General features: G+C 40.2%; 1 protein-coding gene across 12 annotated transcripts in view; it reads right to left on the reverse strand.

Moving 5' to 3' along the window:
* SGK3 (serum/glucocorticoid regulated kinase family member 3) overlaps positions 1-20,778 on the reverse strand; it is a 137,280-nt gene that overhangs the window by 36,529 nt on the left and 79,973 nt on the right. For 8 of the 12 annotated variants that reach the window (XM_060200643.1, XM_060200684.1, XM_060200609.1 and 5 more), the window contains 4 exons: positions 11,398-11,481; positions 9,248-9,320; positions 5,314-5,389; positions 2,242-2,329 (listed from right to left, as the gene is read on the reverse strand). In XM_060200643.1, coding sequence (XP_060056626.1) covers positions 2,242-2,329; positions 5,314-5,389; positions 9,248-9,320; positions 11,398-11,481 — 321 coding nt within the window. Of the gene's footprint in view, positions 1-2,241; positions 2,330-5,313; positions 5,390-9,247; positions 9,321-11,397; positions 11,482-13,563; positions 13,784-19,319; positions 19,409-20,778 lie in introns of all 12 variants that reach the window. The other 4 variants (XM_060200668.1, XM_060200692.1, XM_060200696.1 and 1 more) reach the window with 4 other exon arrangements.

Here is a 20,778-nt window from a genome sequence, read left to right on the forward strand (position 1 = left end):
CTCAAGCCTGAAAATCTTTTATATAACTAGTATGCTACCTTCCTGCCCCATGATTAATTTTGAAATAATACCTTTTTTCTTATTTAGAACATAAGTATTCTGTGTGTTCAGCACTTAAAAGTTAAAAGTAGGGGGCCAGGTGTTGGCGCACCTGGTTAAGCACACACACTACAGTGCACAAAGACACAGGCTCAACGGCCTGGCCCCACCTGCAGGAAGAAAGCTTCCTAAGTGGTGAAGCCGGGCTGCAGGTGTCTTGCTCTCTCCTTCTCTCTCTCAATTCCTCCTCTCTCAATTTCTCTGTCTCTATCCAATAATAAATAAAAATTACAATTAATTTTATAAAAAAAAGTTCATGCCGGTTGGCATGTGTACTGATTACGTATAAAAAGCTGACCATGGGGGTGAGGAAGATGGCTCAGTGAGTACAGTGCATGCCTTCCGTGTGTGAGGTTCTGGGTTCAATTCCTGGAACGCCATGAGAGTCCCAAGGACAGAGTCAAGTGAGATTACATGCATGATGGAAAGATGCTTTGGTGTTTCTCTTTCATAAAAACATACAAAAGAAACATTACAAGACCAGGGAGGCAGCACACTGGGCTGGACACATGCCTTGCCATGTATTGGCCCTGCTTCAATCCCTCGGGTGGCACGGGAGTGCCACGGCACCGAGGGAAGCTCCAGTGCTCTATGCTATCTCTTTCCTTCTCTTAGTCTTTCTCTTCCTCTACTTTGCTATCTGAATATATATTAAAAATCAAGTTTGTCTGGGGTGGGGAAAAGAAAAAAATGGCTACGTAAAGAGACTCTCATGGGTGGGGGACTATAGCACAGTGGCTATACAAACATATTCTCAGGAGTCGGGTGGTAGCACAGCGGGTTAAGCGCAGGTGGTGCCAAGCGCCAGGACTGGAGTAAGGATCCCGGCTGGAGTCCCCGGCTGCCCACTTGCAGGGGGGTCGCTTGCAAGCAGTGAAGCAGGTCTGCAGGTGTCTATCTTTCTCTCCTCCTCTCTGTCTCCCTTCCTCTCTTGATTTTTCTCTGTCCTATTCAATAACAACAACAACTAAAACAATAAAACAAAAAGGGCAACAAAAGGGAAGAAAAAAAAAATCTCAGGCCTGAGGATCCAAGGTCTCAGGTTCAATCCACCACACTACCATAAGCCAAAGCTAAACAGTGCTCTGAAAAAGGTGTGTGTGTGTGGGGGGGGGGGAGGCTAGGAAAAACAAAAACTACAGGGCCAGGCAGTGGTACACCTGGTTAAGTGCACACAGTGTGCAAGGACCCAGGTTGAAGGGCCTGGTCCCCACCTGCAGAGGCAAAGCTTCATCAGTGGTGAAGTAAGGCTATAGGTATCTTTCTATCTCTTCTCCTATCTCTCTCTCCCCTCTCAATTTCTCTCTGTCACTAGCCAATAATAAAAGATAAAAAAAAAGAAATATTTACAAAAAGAGGAAAAATACTACAGCAATATTAAAACTTGCTAGGCCTAAATCATGAGAATCTGGACACTATTTCTTACTAATTTCAACACTTTAACATGCACACTCTCTTATTCAAAAATCTACTTGGGGTCTGAAGGGTAGTTCATGAGGCAGGGCATGTGTCTTGCATCGCATGTGGCCCAGGTACAAACTCTGACACCATATGGGAAGGTAGCAGGGAAATGAGATCAGCTCCATTGCTGTGGTGTTTCTTCCTTTCTTTCTGTCTGAGTGAAAAATGGCCCAGATAGATGAAATCATGTATGCACAAGGTCCTGGCTCCAGAAAAAAAAGAAAAGAAAAAGTTCTTATTGTACTGATTTTATAAGGAAAATGGTCTGTAACAGTTGCACATGTTTGTTTATATATGCTCTATAGAATAGAAAATCTATAATGGATGAAATGACTTCATATACATTAATGTTGCTTGTAATTTTATATTTGGGAAACGGCATTTTTTTTTTCTGTTAAAAAACCTAATCCTGCAGACCTAGTTAAGTGCTCACATTACAGTGCACAAGGACCCAGGTTCGAGCTCCCGGTCCCTACTTGTGAAGCAGGGGTAAAGCTTCACAAGTGGTGAAACAGGGCTGCAGGTGTCTCTCTCTCCCTCTTCCTCTCCCCCTCTATTACCCCATTCCCTCTTGATTTCTGACTGTCTCTATCCAATAAATAAATAAAGATTTAAAAAAAAAAAGCCTGCATGGTAAGAAAAAACTTCTCAAAAAAAAAAAAATCCAATCCCTCTTAGTACCTTCTGAGAACTTCTTTCATCCTCATCTTCGGATTGATCTGACTGATGTTTTGGACTGTCCATTTGAAGGAATGCTCTGACATCAGGACTAAAAACAAAAATTAACTTTATTATGACTTTGCATTTCTACAGCTTTCCTTCCTTTAAAAATGAAAGTAAAAACAATTATGATACCTTATGTTTTTGTTCATTAATCCTTTCTTAAATAAAAAATAAAAAAAAACACAATTATGATAACATTTATAGTAAGAAAGGCAAATAAAACATTATTATTCATTATTATAAAAGGAGTATGTGAATTACTTTAATAGGTAATTCATCACATGGGCTAAGGTATAAGCAGGCAACTCATAGAAGAGAAAACCCCCAGTGGTAAGGAAATCTATGAAAACACGTAATTTCGATAAGAATCAGAAAAATACACATTAAGATACTACTTTCTATAAATTTAGCGGGTAATACTAAATATTGGTACGGGCATCTTGAATGAGACAACGTTATGTTCTGCTGGTGAGAAATGTAAATTACAGAAACTTTATTCTAAACAGCACTATCTGACAGTACCTGGTGAAAGTATGCATGCAGGACCAGGTGGTGGCACATCTAGTTAAGCACACACATGATGGTGTGCAAGGACCCAAGTTCAAGCCCCGGGTCCCCATCTGCAGGGGGAATGCTTCACGAGTGGTGAAGCAGGGCTGCAGCTGTCTCTTTGTCTCTCTCTTTCTCTATCTCCCCCCACTCAATATCTCTGTCTCTATCCAATAATAAACAAACAAAAAATAAAAAAAAAGAAAGTATGCATGCATTTTCCCTGGGCCCAGAAATTCTTGTTCTATCAATAAATCACACATAAAAATTTATGAAGCTAGGATGCTTGCTACAGCACTCTCTTTTTAAATTTTTTAAAAATTATCTTTACTTATTGGATTGAGACAGCCAGAGACACCTGCCACATTGCTTCACGACTTGTAAAGTTTCCCCCTGCAGGTGGGGATGGAGGCTCAAACCTGAGTCCCTGTGAAATGGAGTATGTGCACTCAACCAGGTGTACCACTAGCCAGCCCTCAGCATTCTCTATATTAGTGAATCAGAAAACAACCATGATCACAAGGGAAAAGAATAAGCATGTGAAATTCACTGCCTATAGAGAATACCAGTCAGTAGCAGAAACAGGAAACTGAAGCACTGTACTCTGTATGTGTGTATAAGCATATGGAACACTCATGTATGTATATTTCTATTAAATATTCTTATGTATAGAATATTACAAGGCTGGGAGTCAGGCGGTAGCACAATGGGTTAAGCGCACATGGCAAGAAGCGGAAGGACCGACAAAAGGATCCCGGTTCAAGCTCCCGGCTCCCCACCTGCAGGGGAGTCACTTCACAAGCGGTGAAGCAGGTCTGCAGGTGTCTGTCTTTCTCTCCCCCTTTCTGTCTTCCCCATCTCTCTCCATTTCTCTCTGTCCTATCCAACAACAACAGTAATAATAACTACAACAATAAAAGACAAGGGCAACAAAAGGGGGGAAAAAGAATATTACAAGGCACACAGCAACATTTAATCAATCTATATCTGCAAAGACATATAACAAGTATACTAAGAGTATCAACAGTAAGGGTAACAAAATTAAAGTGAATTATTATAAATGGATAAGGAATTATTAAATCTTTATCTGAGATACCACCTCCCTGTTTTTCCTTAAAAATTCTTGAGATGTAACTGAGATAACACGCATCTGTACGCATCAGTTTCAAGCTGCAACACTGTTTCCATATTTGTTGAGAAGTGATCACATGATAAGTTAATATCCACCACCATACACACTCAGAAACATTCTCTAATTAGATAGACAGAGAGAGACCTGCAGCACTACTTCACCACTCGAGAAACTTCCCGTCTGCAGGAGGTTTATGCATGGTAACATACACACTCAACCAGGTGTGCTACTCACCGCTTAGGCCTCTGTAAGGAAGACTTTGTAAGATTTCTCTCAGTAACTTTTCAGAAGCCAATATGGTATTTTAAACTAAAGCCATCAGGCTATAGATCATAATCCATGGATTATTTACAGAGCTGGAACTTTGTACCTTTTAACCAGCTTCCCTCATTTAACCCTCTTTCTACTCCTCCCACTCCCACCTTGTCTTTAATAACCAGCAATCTGCTCTTTGTATCTATGAGTTGTTTTTTTTTTTTTTTTTTTAAGATTTCATATATAAGTAAGATGACCCTTTCTTTTTATTATTTAGCACAGGGCCCCTCCATGTTATTGCAAATAGCAAGATTTCCCAAACTATTTTTAATAATTTGACACAAATAACATAATTTAAGAAATTTAAAAAGGTGATAAAGAATTTATCACAAGGGGAGGGGCTGAATGAAGAATGATACAGACACAGGGAAAACACTTTGGAATTTCCTCGAAACAGAGTTGCCATATGACCCAGCAATTCTACTCCTTGATATATGCCCAGCAGAACTCATAACAACTTACAGGGCAGTGGCAACAAACTAGTCATATGCAACAATACAGATAACTATCGTACTGCTGAAAATAAACTAGAGAATATGTGTTGTATGGCTCATCTATAAAGTTCAAAACCAGGGCACATTAATCTAGGCTGTAGTAGATTAATGTACTAGAGAGTAGTAACCTCTGAGAAAGAGAAGGAACAGAGAGTGAGAGAGTAAGTGTGTGAAGGGTTTGGGGCACTAGTAAAACTGTTTCTTGGTGGGGGTGTGTGACAGCTCAGGTACATTCACTGTCTTGTAGTTCATTAAGCTGAACAGTCATGATTTGTATGCCTTTCTGTATGTGCTATAATGAAATAAAGCCAGCATCAGCTATTTTTGCTTCTGCTTTGTCTTTCTTAAGTAGATGGTAATGCTTAGGTCTTGACTTAATGGAAGAAAAGGCTGATTATTACCAGGAGATAACTGTTTGAGGAAGATATTACACACATATATAACATTTCACAGAAAGTATAAAGTCTACTATCAGCGGTTTATTTAATATGCACAAGTCTGATTTCTGAGCCTCTTTAGAACACAACAAAAATTACTTACTGGTTGTAAAGCTCTGGATGCCTAACTAAATTCTGAATGAATTCATTCAGTCCTGCTCTTCTTTGCTTAATAAAATCTGTTTAGAGAGACATAAGCTATTAGGATTATTTGTGTCAAGCAACAGACTTGTCATCAAAACAGTTACGTAAGAAGACAAATACAAAACAGAGTTTTGTTTCTCTTTTTTAAATTCTTCTTATTTTATTTAGTTTTGATATTCAGATCAAACCCTGGGCCTCATACATGCACTGCTGTCTCTGCTGTCTCAGCCTCTTACTCTGTCTCTCCTTCTCTTGTCTGTTTCTCTTAATATAGAATAAGAAGTGGGCCATGGAGGCCACTCCGCGGTACTGTGCATACATGAAGGCTTCAGTTCACTCCCCGGCACCACACTGAACAAACAAAAACATTGAGTTCCTGGTAAGCTCTCTCTCTCTAGTCCTCTCGTGTTGTGACAAAACCTCAGTAGTCTTATACAATTTCTTTGCTTTCAGTCAAGAAGGCTTAAGACTGACTATCTGGTACATTTCTTTCACCATAACTGGAGTCACTATATTTCCTTTAAGAAGGAAATTTAGGGAGTTGGGCGGTAGCGCAGCGGGTTAAGCGTACATGGTGCAAAGCACAAGGACCGGCATAAGGATCCCGGTTTGAACCCCGGCTCCCCACCTGCAGGGGAGTCGCTTCACAGGCGGTGAAGCAGGTCTGCAGGTGTCTTTCTCTCCCCGTCTACCCCTCCTCTCTCCATTTCTCTCTGTCCTATCTAACAATGACAACATCAAATAACAACAACAATAAAAAAAAACAAGGGCAACAAAAAGGGCAAATAAATATTTTTTTAAAAATTTTTTAAAAAGGAAATTTAGAGATTATAAAACCTGAGAGTATGGATTGACCTGTCAATGCCCATGTTCAGTGGGGAAGCAATTACAGAAGCCAGACCTTCCACCTTCTGCATCCCATAATGACCCTGGGCCCATACTCCCAGGGGGTTAAATAATAAGAAAGCTACCAGGGGAGGGGATACAGAGCTCTGGTGGTGGTGGGAATTGTACCACTCTTATCCTATGGTCTTGTCAGTGTTTCCATTTTATAAATAAATAAATTAAAATAAAAAATTAAAAAAAAAAACCTGGACCCAAGAGGTTTTCCTTATTACCTATTACTGTTTTTAGGCACTTCTAAGGGGGTAGAGTTAGAAAATACGCAATCATTTTAGAAAAAGGATAGTAAATTTCATTCTATATTTTTTAATATAGTGACTTCATTCTATATTTTTTGAATCAAGTTAAAGAAATACAGGATTTCTGTGCCTGGGCAGGCATTCTGAGGTAGTGTATGTGTTTTGCAAACCTGAAGCACCTGATTTAATTCCTAGCACTACATATGCCAGAGTGGTACTTTGGTTTCTCTTCCTCTCAAAAAGAGAAAGAAAGAAAGAAAGAAAGAAAGAAAGAAAGAAAGAAAGAAAGAAAGAAAGAAAGAAAGAAAGAAAGAAGAAAGAAAGAAAGGAGAAAGAAAGAATATATTTTAATATAAATTATACTTCCCCCCACCCCCCGCTTTTTAACTGGAGCTCTGGCTTATAGTGGTGTGAGAAAATCAACCTGGGACTAAGGCATGAGAGTCTCTTTGTATAATCATTATACTCTCAAACCCAACCCTATAATTTACATTCTAATTAAAATGTATAAAAAGTATAGTTTCTAATTCTCTATAAGTAGCCATCTATGACCTGGATTTCTTAGATTCTAGCAAAAAAGTTCCAGGTTTGAAGCTCCCAATACACAAGATAATAGGTTCATAAGAACTAAAACCTCATTGCCCCTCCCACCGGTGCCACCTCCACCCTCCGGGGAGAATAACACCTCATTTTCTTGGTATCCCATTCAGAGATCTGCACGATGTGTCGTATAAAGTATTAGTTTAGCAACTGTTCTGGATGCAACAATGAGCATTATCCTTCATGGGTGCCCAACAACAGATGAATGGCTGAGAAAGCTGTGGTATATATACACAATGGAATACTATGCAGCTATCAAGAACAATGAACTCACCTTCTCTGACCCATCTTGGACAGAGCTAGAAGGAATTATGTTAAGTGGACTAAGTCAGAAAGTGAAAGATGAGTATGGGATGATCCCACTCATCAACAGAAGCTGACTTAGAAGATTTGAAAGGGAAACTAAAAGCAGGACCTGATCAAATTGTAAGTAGGGCACCAAAGTAAAAACCCAGTGGTGAGGAGTAGACATGTAGCTTCCTGGGCCAGTGGGGGGTGGGAATGGGCGGGAGGGATGGGTCACGGTCCTTTGGTGATGGGAATGGTGTTTATGTACACTCCTAGCAAAATGTAGTCATATAAATCAGTAGTTAATTAATATGAGAGGGGGAAATCAATTGTATGTCTCAAAGGTTCTCAAAAGACAAACTGAATCTTTTTAATAGATAGGCTACGTATTTGATATGCGGACTCTCTCAAAAGCCTAGACCAAGTAGATTAGAAGCTTCCAATAGCACAGCTATATACAAGATACTGGGTACTGTACAGCAAACCATAACAAAGGGACTTTTCAAAGTTAACCCAATTAACAAATAATGTGTGGGTAATATTAACTATTGATTGTCTTTTTGAACCCTAAGACAGCAGGAACCTCACATCTTCACTATAGAGCCCCTACTTCCCCCAGTCCTGGCACCCTTGGATAGGGCTCACTTTCCCGTATGCTTCTCCCATTCCATACCAAATAATATTGCATCCGCCGATCACAACCTAACCAAAGCAACGATTGCCATCTCAACATGCTTCACCTCAGAGTGTATCCAGAGACTTCACGTGTGGAGTGACAACCCTTCAGCTTCATTACTCGGGTGAGACCTTTCCTTTTATAGTACACTCTAATTTCATCTCAGGTAGTTCACTTTCTAACAAAGTCCCATAACCTAGACATATACCAGTTTCTGTGAGAGAGAGCGTATGTGCACACGTATCCATAAACTACTGCAAAATATATACCTGAAAGCAGCATTACACTAGAGTTTGCAGTGAGTACCTCCCCAACACTTCCTCTCCACTATTCCAATCTTGGGATCCATGTTTGCTCAACAAATTGATTGGCTTTGTATGTTAACTCTCTTTTCAATCACCAGGTTCCAGATGCCACCAGGATGCTGGCTAGGCTTCCCTGGATTGAGGACCCCACCAATGTGTCCTGGAGCTCAGCTTCCCCAGAGACACACCTGACTAGGGAAAGAGAGAGGCAGACTGGGAGTATGGACCGACCAGTCAACACCCATGTTCAGCAGGGAAGCAATTACAGAAGCCAGACCTTCTACCTTCTGCAACCCTCAACGACCCTGGGTCCATGCTCCCAGAGGGCTAGAGAATGGGAAGGCTATCATGGGAGAGGGTGGGTTATGGGGATTGGGTGGTGGGAATTGTGTGGAGTTGTACCCCTCCTACCTTATGCCTTTGTTCACTAATCCTTTCTTAAATTAAAAATTTAAATAAATAAAAAAAAAAATAAAAAAAAAAAAAAAAAAAAAAAAACAAAATTATCTTTGATGATCAATAAATGTTTCTGAGGTCAGACTATTTGAATTTAACTTTCAAATCTACCTTTCACTATCTGTATGTGACCCTGGGTAAATTAATTAACCCGACTATACCTCAGTTTCCTTATCTGTAATACAATAATGGTGACAATAATAATACCCATCTCACAGGGTTGTTGTGAGGACTAAATGAATTAAAATATGGAAAGTCTTTAAAATAATGTCTGATAGCCAGCAAATCTCTTACTGAGGTATTATTTTTACAGAGATCAACTGGCTTTGTGAAGCCTGTACTATAATTATACAGTGTAATGAATTTGGAAAGTATTTCCTCAAACAATAACCACCATTAGAGCTGGTCTATGAAGTTATTACTTACCTGGATCAAAATTATCACCAAATATTCTCTTGGCTGGAATTTTAAGAGCCATGGCAGGAAACTGTTTCTTCAACTACATAAAAAATAAAATAAAATTATTTGAGTTGTATAAATCTTCTATCTATACATGAATAGGAAATATAGTCTGATTCAAGAAAATTTATCCTAAGACGTACTTTCATGATCAAATTATAATATTTATTTCAATAAAATGTTATAGATTAACAAGTAATCTTATATTATGCCCCAATAAAACATTTATCTTTGTGATCTTAAGTAAATGACTTAATATCTATATGCCCCAGTTTTGTTTTGTGTGTGAAACCAATAATTTTGGTGTGTTTTTTTAAAAATTTTATTTATAATAAGGAAACACTGACTAAACCATAAAAGGGGTACAACGCCACACAGTTCCCACCCCCAGCTCTCCGTATCCCGTCCCCTCCCCTGAGAGCTTTCCTATTCTCTATCCCTCTGGGAGTGTGGACCCAGGGGCATTGTGGGACCTGCCTGGTTCGGATTCTTTGTGCGGCCAGTGGCACAATGGAAAACAAATAATTTTGGCACTTGCCTAACAGATTTATTTTGAAGCCTAAAAGAAATAACTTATATTCAGGGCTTCACCAAGAACTTGGGCATTTAAGTTTTACTTATCATTTATTTCTCATAAGATGTAACTTTTTTTTTTTTTTTTTTTGCCTCCAAGGTTATCACTGGGGCTTGGTGACTGCACTACAAATCCACTACTGGAGGCCATTTTTCCCCATTTTTGCTGCCTTTGTTGTTATTGTTGGATAGGACTGAGAGAAATCGAGGGGTTGGGGAGAGAAAGATAGATACCTGCCGACCTGCTTCACCTCTTGTGCAGTGATCCGAGGTATCGAACCAGGGTCTTTACTCCGGGTCCCTGTGCTTTGCCCCATGTGCACTTAACCCACTGTGCTACCACCTGCCTAACTCTGCAATAAGTAATTTTTGTATCTTAAAAACATATATATTGGGAGTTGGGTAGTAGCGCAGCAGGTTAAGCACACGTGGCGCAAAGCACAAGGACCAGCATAAGGATTCCGGTTTGAGGCCCGGGCTCCCCACCTGCAGGGGAGTTGCTTCACAGGCGGTGAAGCAGGTCTGCAGGTGTCTCACTTTCTCTCCCCCTGTCTTCCCCTTCTCTCTCCATTTCTCTCTGTCCTAGCTAACAATGATGACATCAACAACAGCAATAATAACTACAACAATGAAAAACAAGGAATAAATAAATAAATTTATATATATTTACTCTTTTTTGTTAGTCATAAGACAGAGTGAGGGAGAGGACCAGAGCATTACTCTGGCATATGTGATGCTAGAGAATGAACTCAGGATTTCATGCTTGCTAGTCCAACACTATCTACTGTATCATGCATGACCTGGCTAGCAAATCTTTCTGCATTTCTACCTGAGCAGACTAACAATAGTTACTAAGAAAGCAGACGAATTTTACCTTCTGTATCCTCAGCTCTAGTCTTCCCTCCATTAATATTCAAATATATTTGTTTCAGATTTGTGTTTATTTCCAGAGGCGGTGAAACCCCAAATTAAATTTGGGATAAAGTCATAAAAAAGTAGATGAATGCTTATTTTCATGATAAGTTCATTGCCAACACTCCTCCCATGCCCCATGACCTATCCATCTAACTACCAACTGACAGGAAATACAAAGGCCAGAAGAATATGTGTCACTCTACATCATGGCCATGCTGTTGGCAAATTCCAGACTGAGAAATATGTAGACACATGACTCTGATTTTTCAACAAAGAACTGTGAAAAAGAAAGAAAGAAAAAAGCAAAGAGAAAGATAAATAAAGGGGGAGATTATTTTCATATGTGGGAAAGGAGAGTACTATCCACATGAACCATGCTGCCACCCTTATTACTTATATCGTATGTCATTAAGATGTGTTTTTAAGTTGCATGTCAAGTTTACCTATTTTCAGAATTTGCAAGCCTTCACCCTTTTTGGTAAGCATTCCAAAGTTAACATATTTTTTGAAATATTTCTTACTCTTTTCTGCTTGTCTTATATATTAGTGTTAATTTAATCAATCACTCTTATATTTGAGTTTTCTCAGGCAGGTGGTTTTATTATAAACAAACAGACACTATTACTTACAGTATTATAAAGCTTGTCAAACTCTGCATATCTCCTAAAGACAAACCACTCACTCCTGCCCACTGAGACCAGAACTTTATAAACCTGTAGAAGTGAAAAATAATAAAATTTAATTTTAAAATAACTCTACTGACAGACAGCAAGTTGCAAGTGCTACTATGGTTCCATCCTGAACTCTATGGGTGGACAACCTCGCCAACGTGCCCTGGAACCTCACCTCACCTCCCCATAGGGAAAGATAGAAAGAAACAGGGTGAGGGTATGGATCGACCTGCCAATGCCCATGTCCAGAGGAAAAGTAATTACTGAAGCCAGAACTCCTACATTGTGCATCCCAAAAAGAATTTTGGTTCACACTGCCAGATGACAAAACATGTTAGGGGAAGATGGCAATTTCATCAGGGAACAGAGAGAGAAGAGGAAAAAAGGAAAGACATTTGGAAGTAGTAATAGGTGTAGGTGTGACTTAAAATGGAAGAGAAGGCAGGATCACAGAAAAAAATGGGAGAGAGACATATAGCTATAGAAATAATAGTCAACTCATATCTGTGACATTGGGAGAACCATAGCAGTTTCCATGGAAGGAATAGGAACACAGAACCCTGGTGCTGGGAATGATGTGGAATTATATCCCTATTATTTTATTATTTTTGTAAACCACTAAAACAAATGAACAAACAAACAAAAACCTCCAATGAGATAATATGAAAAAACCTGTTTTCAAGCTCATTAAACTTGAATGACATAAGACATTAATTTCATGTATGATTTCCTAAATATACCAGTATATCAACTGAAGCATTTATTTTGTCAAAAGGTATTATTTCATTTTTAAAATGTTATGAAATATAGTTGCAGTTTTTCTGAGACAGATACTTATGTACTCATTTAGATATCCTGAATTCTAACACTTTTGACATTTTTGTGTAAGTACCGCGCGCTAACCGATTGCGCCACTGGAGCTCCAACTTTTGACATTTTTGTTTCAGACTTCCTTTCAAGAATAAAACATCACAGACTCAAATCAATGCTATTTTCCCTTCTTCATCCTGAGCAGTAACCATTACCCTGAAATTATGAAGCATTAAAAAAAAAGTTATGCCTGGCACATAATAAACAACTATGATCATTCCAGGTAATCTTTCACACAATATTTTTTCAAGCTAAGAACTTTTTAATTTTTAAAAATCTTTATTTTTTAATTATTGACTTAATATTGATTTACAAAATTATAAGATAATACAGGTGTAATTCCATATGGTTCCCATAACCAGAGTTCTGTACCCCCCCCATCCCATTCCCTCCACTGGAAAATGCAATAGTTCTTCCAAGGTCATTGATAAAGGCTGATTCCGTAACTATATATATGTATATATATATTTTCTTTTTATCCCTCCCCCCACTTTTTCAAAGGTCCTGTCTTCACTTCCTAAGTCACCCCCACACCTACTTCTGGGTGTGTGTCCCCCCCCCCCCCAGGTAAGACAAACAGTGCCTGGTTTCCGCTTGGTGTTTTCCAGATTTGCTTCTCTTCCATTGATTGCATTAAAAATAAGATTCCTGGTGACAGATGTTTTGGGTCCTGGTGGAATGGGAATACAGAACCCTCTGCTTTCCTTTCCCTTATCACTTACTCCTCTGGCAGTATGAACCAAAAAAATTTGGAGGGAGGTGGGAGAGGTGGGAGTTACAGCTTCTGTAATTGTTTCTCCACTGGACATGGGCATTGGCATACCCCATGATCCATACCCCCCAGGCTGTTTCTGTCTTTCCCAAGTGGTGTAAACAAGCTAAAAACTTTTAATATTTCATCTGTTTTTAACTTCCTTCAGAGACAGAAATTGAGAGGGAAGGGGGAGATAGGGTGAGAGAAAGACAGACACTGGCAGTACTGCTTCACTGCTCATGAAGTGTCCCTCTCTGCAGATCAAGCTAAGAACTTATCCTCCAGATTTCCTATTTTTATTTTACATGTGCTCAGTCTTCTCATATACATAATTTTATGTAACCACAGTTAACAACCTAATGAAGGAAGCAAATCAAGTATTACTGCCCCCCATTATACATACAAGGAAGAACTATGGAACTTGCCCAAGTTCAGATTTAACAATAATAAAAAAAAATTAAGAAATACATAAAAGTGAAACTAAGATCTAAATTTTCTACCTTTTAGTCACCAAAAGCAGTATCAAGTCATCAACATTTATAATGTAGAATTAGCTCTCATAATTCATCTTACAGGGTGCCTCAGAATATAGTTCCACATATTTACACTGAGGAAACAGTTGTCCACTTTTATCATTTCTAGAGAATCAGATATGAGGAAAGGCCCACTCGTAGATGGTTTAGAATGTCCAGCCCATGGGATCTGGCTCTCCCAAGGCAACTGCAGAAAAGGATTTGAAATTCAGTGGACCTGGGAGCTTCTTTCATAGTGACATTAATGTTTTTAATATACTTTACTGGGGTACAACCCCTCGTCTCTCAAGTGCTGACTGGTTTTTTGTGTTTTTTTTGTTTTTTGCCACCAAGGTTATCACTGGGGCTGATGCCAGCACTATGAGTCTACTGCTCCTGGCAGCCATTTTCCTCCCCCTCCCCCTTCCCTTTCTTCCTATTCTGCTTGGCAGAACAGAGAGAAATTGAGACGGGAGGAGACAGATAGCTTTCCAGCTCAGGTCTGCTTCATCACTCTTGAAGCTTTCCCACTACAGGTGGGGGTTAGGGGCTCAAACTTGGGTCCTTGCACATGGTAATGTGTATTCAACCAGACGTACCACTGCCCCATCTACTCAAGTGTTATTTTTTCATTTGATAATTTTGTGTGGTCTGCAAATGATACTATCAGTATCCAAGCGACCCTTGGCAGAAAAAAGTTCCCCACCCTTGGTTTAGTCTATTGACGTCGTTACTTCACATTTTCCCCATTACCCCATTAGGGAAAAGAGAAGAGCTGCTTTGGATTTTATAATATAGCTGTCAAAGGCCTTACAAAATGTAGAGCTAATCAAATTTCTTTTACAAGATGGGCAGACAAATGTGTGTTCAGTATCCTCTTCCATTAAAGACGACTAAGTGGACCCGGGTGATGGAGCCCCTGGTTGACTGTACCTGTTACAGTGTGAAAGGACCCAGATTCAAGCCCCTAGTCCCATCTTGTAGGGGGAAAGCTTCACAAGTGGTGAAGCAGAGCTGCAGGTATCTCTCTGTCTTTCTCCATCTCCATCTCCCCCTTCCTCTCAATTTCTGACTGTCTCTATCCAATGAATAAAGATAACAAATTTTTTTTTAAAAAGATGAGTAAGCTACACTCATGAATTCATAATTAGCAGATATTTTAAGGAAAATGCTTCCTAATCCCGTATGTAATTATAAGGTATCAATTCTGTAAGACTATTCAATGTATGGTCACACTAGTAAGTCCACAGTAGAGAAGACCAATAATGTAAAGTCATATAAAGGGCATAAGGTCTCAACTGAAAGGTGAAACAATGTTACTGGTGTCATGTGTTTAAGAGATGAATCATTCAGACAGAAAGAAAGAGCATCCAGATGTTCTATCTAACCTACAGGATGGAATCTGGCTCTCCCAGTCTTAACTAAGAAGGCATCGGTTTGTCTCAGAGGAAGTCATCGGGTATGTGCTTTGTTTGTCAGATGCCATAACTCACATAGGGAGAGAGAGTAGAGTAAGCTGGGTGATAGCACCTGGCTGAACACACATGTCACAATGTGCAAGGACCGGGGTTCAAGCCTCCAGTTCCTACCTGCAGAGGGAGAGCTTCACAAGTGGTGAAGGAGGGTTGAAGGTGCCTTTCTGTCTCTCTCCCTCTCTACTTCTCCCTTCCCCTCAATTTCTGGCTGTCTCTGTCCAATAAATAAAGATAATAAAAATAAATAAATAAGTAAATAAATAAATAGCAAAGGACCTAGATAAAGTGCCAGTATGGCTGAGTCATATTCTAAGACAAGGTTACAGATTTTATTATTTTTATTTCTGACAGCATTTAGAATTTAATGGGCCTGGAATGGAAGCAGGACTATTAGAAAAAGACCAAAATCTTAGGTTTTATATGAGTGTGAGCTTCTTGAATTATTTGTGCTGTTTTTTTGGTAAGAAGAGATGGCTTATTTGAAACAAGTAACAAGACCTTCTAGGGATCCAGAAGTAGCTAAGCCAGTACAGCACACACTTCAACATGTACAAGGACCTGGGTTCAAGACCTGAGCACCACAGTGGAGGCTCATGCATAGCATCAAAGCAATCTTTACAAATAGTAAAGCAATGTCATAGTATCTCTTCTTCTCTTTCTTCCCCTGTCTCTATTTGAAATTAAAAAAAAATTCTAAAAGGATTAGAGAGAGAGAGAAGAGAGTCAGCCTATGAGGAGTGGTAGAATCGCACAGGCATAAGGCCCTGCCATGCACATATGTGTGCATATACATGTACACACACACACGCACACACACACACACACAAACTTTGCTCACTTCGTAGGAGAGCAAAGAGACCTGATAGGTCTCACCAAGAGAACCTGGATTCAAGTCCTGACACCAAACGGGAGTACCACAGCACTGGGGGAAGCTCCATGAATAGTGGAGCAGTGTTATGGTATCACTTCTCTCCTCTACCTCCCCAATTTGGAACAAAAAAGAATGAAAAAATTTGGCCTCTGAGTGGTGAGACTGTGCATGCACAAAGCCCCAGCACTATGAACAAAACACCTTTAATTTATTTAAAAAAAAAAAAAAGGTAGGAGTTCACAGAAAGCAGTACAAGATTCACTACAATATAATTTTTTTCTATAATCTTTTTTTTAAATATTTATTTTATTTATTTATTCCCTTTTGTTGCCCTTGTTGTTTTATTGTTGTAGTTATTATTGTTGTTGTCGTTGTTAGATAGGACAGAGAGAAATGGAGAGATGAGGGGAAGACAGAGAGGAGGAGAGAAAGATAGACACCTGCAGACCTGCTTCACCGCCTGTGAAGCGACTCCCCTGCAGGTGGGGAGCCGGGGTTCGAACGGGATCTTTATACTGGTCCTTGTGCTTTGCGCCACCTGCGCTTAACCCGCTGTGCTACAGCCCGACTCCCTATAATCTTTTTAAAGACATTATTTTCACTTATTTTTATCTATCTATTTTTTAAAGAGAGATACAGAGACTGGAACTAGAGCACCAAAACTCCCCTCAACGCAGTGAGAGCTGGGCTTGAACTTGGCCTACGCACAGGCAAAGCAGCACACTACTCAAGCAAGCTACATTGCCAGGCCCAAAGCATCTCCTTATTTACATTCTATGAGAGCTACGGCTATGTCATTCTTGCTGCCCACTGTATTCTCAGTAGTTAGAGCAGTGTCTGACATAACACACAAATTCAATGACTTTTCTTGAATGAATAAATAAAAGAGTAGGGAATCGGGCGGTAGCACAGTGGGTTAAGCGCATGTGGCGCAAAGCACAAGGACCGGCGTGAGGATCCCACTTCGAGCCCCCCGCTTTCCACCTGCAGGGGAGTCACTTTATAGGCTGTGAAGCAGGTCTGCAGGTGTCTGTCTTTCTCTCCCCCTCTGTCTTCCCCTCCTCTCTCCATTTCTCTCTGTCCTAGCCAACAACGAAGATGTCAATACTAACTACAACAGTAAAACAACAAGGGCAACAAAAGGGAATAAATAAATAAATAAATATTTTAAAATAAATAAACAAATAAAAGGGTAATTTAGACTTAGTTTAAGTCAAGACATCCTAGGTGCAATACATTCCCGTTTAGGCTCTGCAATACAGAGCTACATAAAGACATATGAGGAGTCGGGCGGTAGTCCAGCGGGTTAAGCACATGTAGTGCAAAGCATAAGGACCAGTGTAAGGATCCTTGTTCGAGCCCCGGCTCCCCACCTGCAGGGGAGTGGCTTTACAGGCGGTGAAGCAGGTCTGCAGGTGTCTATCTTTCTCTCCCTATTTTCCTCTCCACTCTCCATTTTTCTCTGTCCTATCCAACAACGACAACATCAATAACAACAGTAATAACTATAATAATAACACAAGGGCAACAAAAGGGAAAATAAATAAATAAATATTTATTTTTAAATAAAAAAGACATATGAAAGGCAAGGGACACAGCATAATAGTCATGTAAAAGATATTGGTGCCTGAGGCTCTGAGGTTCTGGGTTCAATCCCCAGTATCACCACTAGCCAGAGTTTAACAGTGCTGTGGTGTCTCTCTCTCCCTGTGTACCTCTCATTAAAAAGAGAGAGAGGAAAAACTAGAGTATGAATATAATTAGGGGCTGAGAGACAGCTGACCTGGTAGAGTACATACTTTACCATGTGTAAGCGTACAGACTCAAGTCCCCATTACCACACAAGAGTGCCATGAACAGCACTAAGGGAAGCTTTATGAATAGTGGTATGGTATTATATTATCTCACCTTCTCTCTGTGTGTACCACTCTTTCTCTTCTCTGCTTCTTTCTCTCTCTATTTCTATCTGAAATTAAAGAGGCAGGGGAGAAAAAAAAAAGAAATACCCACCAGAAGTGATGAAATGGCACAGGTGCCCCAAAAAGAAAAATCAAATAATCAGTTATGTAATGTCTGTTTTTTTTTTACTTTTTTATTTATAAAAAGGAAACACTGACAAAACCATAGGATAAGAGGGGTACAACTCCACACAATTCCCATCACCAGAACTCCGTATCCTATTCCCTTCCCTGGTAGCTTTCCTATTCTTTAACACTCTGGGAGCATGCACCCAGGATCATTACGGGATGCAGAAGGTGGAAGGTCTGGCTTCTGTAATTGCTTCCTCGCTGAACATGGGCGTTGACAGGTCGATCCATACTCCTAACCAGCCTCTCTCTTTCCCTAGTGGGGCAGGGATCTGGGGAAGCGAGGCTCCAGGACATTGGTGGGGTCATCTGTCCAGGGAAGTCTGGTTGGCATGTAATATCTATTTTGTACCTAAGTAAAACATCAGCCTCAGAGGCTCCTCAGGCCAGACAGAGTCTAAGATGAGTGAACATCTGTCTCTGTTCTAGTTGCTGGCGAACAACAGTGAGAGAAGTTCCTGCTTCACAGGACTTTGCATTCTGGTCAGAAAAATAAATACATAAATGGGAAACTGGAGAATGTTGTGCATGTACAAACTATTGTATTTACTGTTGAATGTAAAACATTAATTCCCCAATAAAGAAATAAATTTAAAAAAAAGAAAAATAAATACAGAATAATGGCAGGTGGTGAAGTTATTAAAAATTAAGTCAGCTAAGTGGGACAGAGTGTAAGGGATAGGTGTGAAGGTGCTAATTTATACAGGGTGGTCAGAAAAAAGCATCTCCAATAAGGTAATGTTTGAGGATCTAAAAACGAAAACAAGAACTCTGGGAAGATCCGAATAAGAGCAATGGCACAGGCCTCCTCGACCCTTTCACACAACATAGAAAAACCTCTACTCTGAAACACAGAAGAGGATGAGGCACCCACTGTCTATCTTTGCTCTGTACAAATCACCATCGAAGGGAATCGGGCGGTAGCGCAGCACATTAAGCACAGGTGGCGCAAAGCGCAAGGACGGTTCAAGGATCCAGGTTGGAGCCCCCGGCTCCCCACCTGCAGGGGAGTCGCTTCACAGGCGGTGAAGCAGGTCTGCAGGTGTCTGTCTTTCTCTCCCCCTCTGTCTCCCCCTCCTCTCTCCATTTCTCTCTGTCCTATCCAAAAACAGCATAAATAACAACAACAATAACTACAACAACAATAAAAAAAAACAAGGGCAACAAAAGGGAAAATAAATAAACATTTTTTAAACATTGCCATCAAACTTGCTAGAAGTCTTATACCTGAAGAAGAAAGTGGTCCGAAGTAAAAATAAGAAAAGGAAAGGAAAGGAACCCTCCACACTATCTTTTCCGAGGCACACTAACCTTATTTAACACCAGTTCTGTTTCTAAAATGTGGTTACATGAATGTGGAATAACTTCGCAAAGCTTCATCAATGACAATGCAACACAGACTGGGAAGAGAAAAAAAGTTACACAATCACGCATCTCTGCTCTGAGTTTCATAAGGACATGCAGAGGAGTGTAAGGAAGGCTAACAGAGGACAGAAACATTTATCATGAGGCCTGGGAGAAGGTGCAGTGGATCAAGTATAAGGTTACTAGCTATGAGTATGATTTCTAATAACACGTGCCAGAGTGACGGCCTGATTTTCTTTCGCACATTAGTAAGTAAAACCTTTTGTTTATTGATATGAGCGAGAGATACATACACAGAGAATGAATACCTTACCTTCACTCTGGCACATGTGATGCCAGTGACTGACTTGTCCTCATATTTGAGAGTTCAATACTTTAGCGACTGAGCCACCTCCTGGACCTCTTTGAGAAACCGGCTGGAAGTAAAACCCATGTCCAGTGGAGAAGCAATGACAGAAGCCAGACCTTCCACCTTCTGTACCCCATAATGATCCTGGGTCCGCACTCCCAGAGGAATAAAGGACAGGAAAGCACCCCATGGAGGGGATGTGATGCAGAACTCTGATGGTGGGAACTGTAGCCTTCTTATCCAACATATTTGTCAATCATTATTAAATCAATAAAAAGAAGGAGGAGGAGAAGACGATGATGATGATTGGTTTATCATTTTCAAGAACTTGTCTAGGACTTCAAGAAAAAAAATCACATTTTTCCCCAGAGCACTGTTTATCTCTGGCTGATGGTGGTGGGGGTAAGGAGGGTGGGAACTGAATTGGGACTTTGGAGCCTCAGGCATGAGAGTTTCTTTGCATAATCGTTATGCTATCTAGCCCCACCTGAAAACCACATTTTTGTGGGCAGAGGTACCACTTAAGTTACTTAGCAGAGTGGGGTGGGGGAGATAACATAATTGTTATACAAAAAGACTCCCTAGGGAGTTGGGCAGTAGCTTGGTGGGTTAAGCACAGGTGGCACAAAGCACAAGGGCCCAGCTTAAGGATCCTGGTTTGAGCCCCTGGCTCCCCCACCTACAGGGGGGTTCCTTCACAGGCAGTGAAGTGGGTCTCCCCCCTCTGTCTTCCCCTCCTCTCTCCATTTCTCTCTGTCCTTCTTCTTCTAGCGTTTGCCCTTCTTCCGTAGCCAGTTAATGGCTTTGAAAGTGACTGGGTTGTTAATTAATCCTTTCTTAAATAAAAAAAATTAAAAAAAAAAAAAAAAGAAAGAAAGTGACTGGGATCCATGTGGATTCAGTCGGCTAGGAAGGATCGTCAGTTTCCCCAATGAATGGGTACTCACGGGATGCCTATCCAATATCAACAACAACAATAATAACTACAACAATAAGACAACAATGGCAACAAAAGGGAATGAATAAATTAATTAAATAAATAAATAAGACTCTCAT

This window comes from Erinaceus europaeus, chromosome 1, assembly GCF_950295315.1.
Source record: "Erinaceus europaeus chromosome 1, mEriEur2.1, whole genome shotgun sequence".
NCBI classification, from domain to species: Eukaryota; Metazoa; Chordata; class Mammalia; order Eulipotyphla; family Erinaceidae; genus Erinaceus; species Erinaceus europaeus.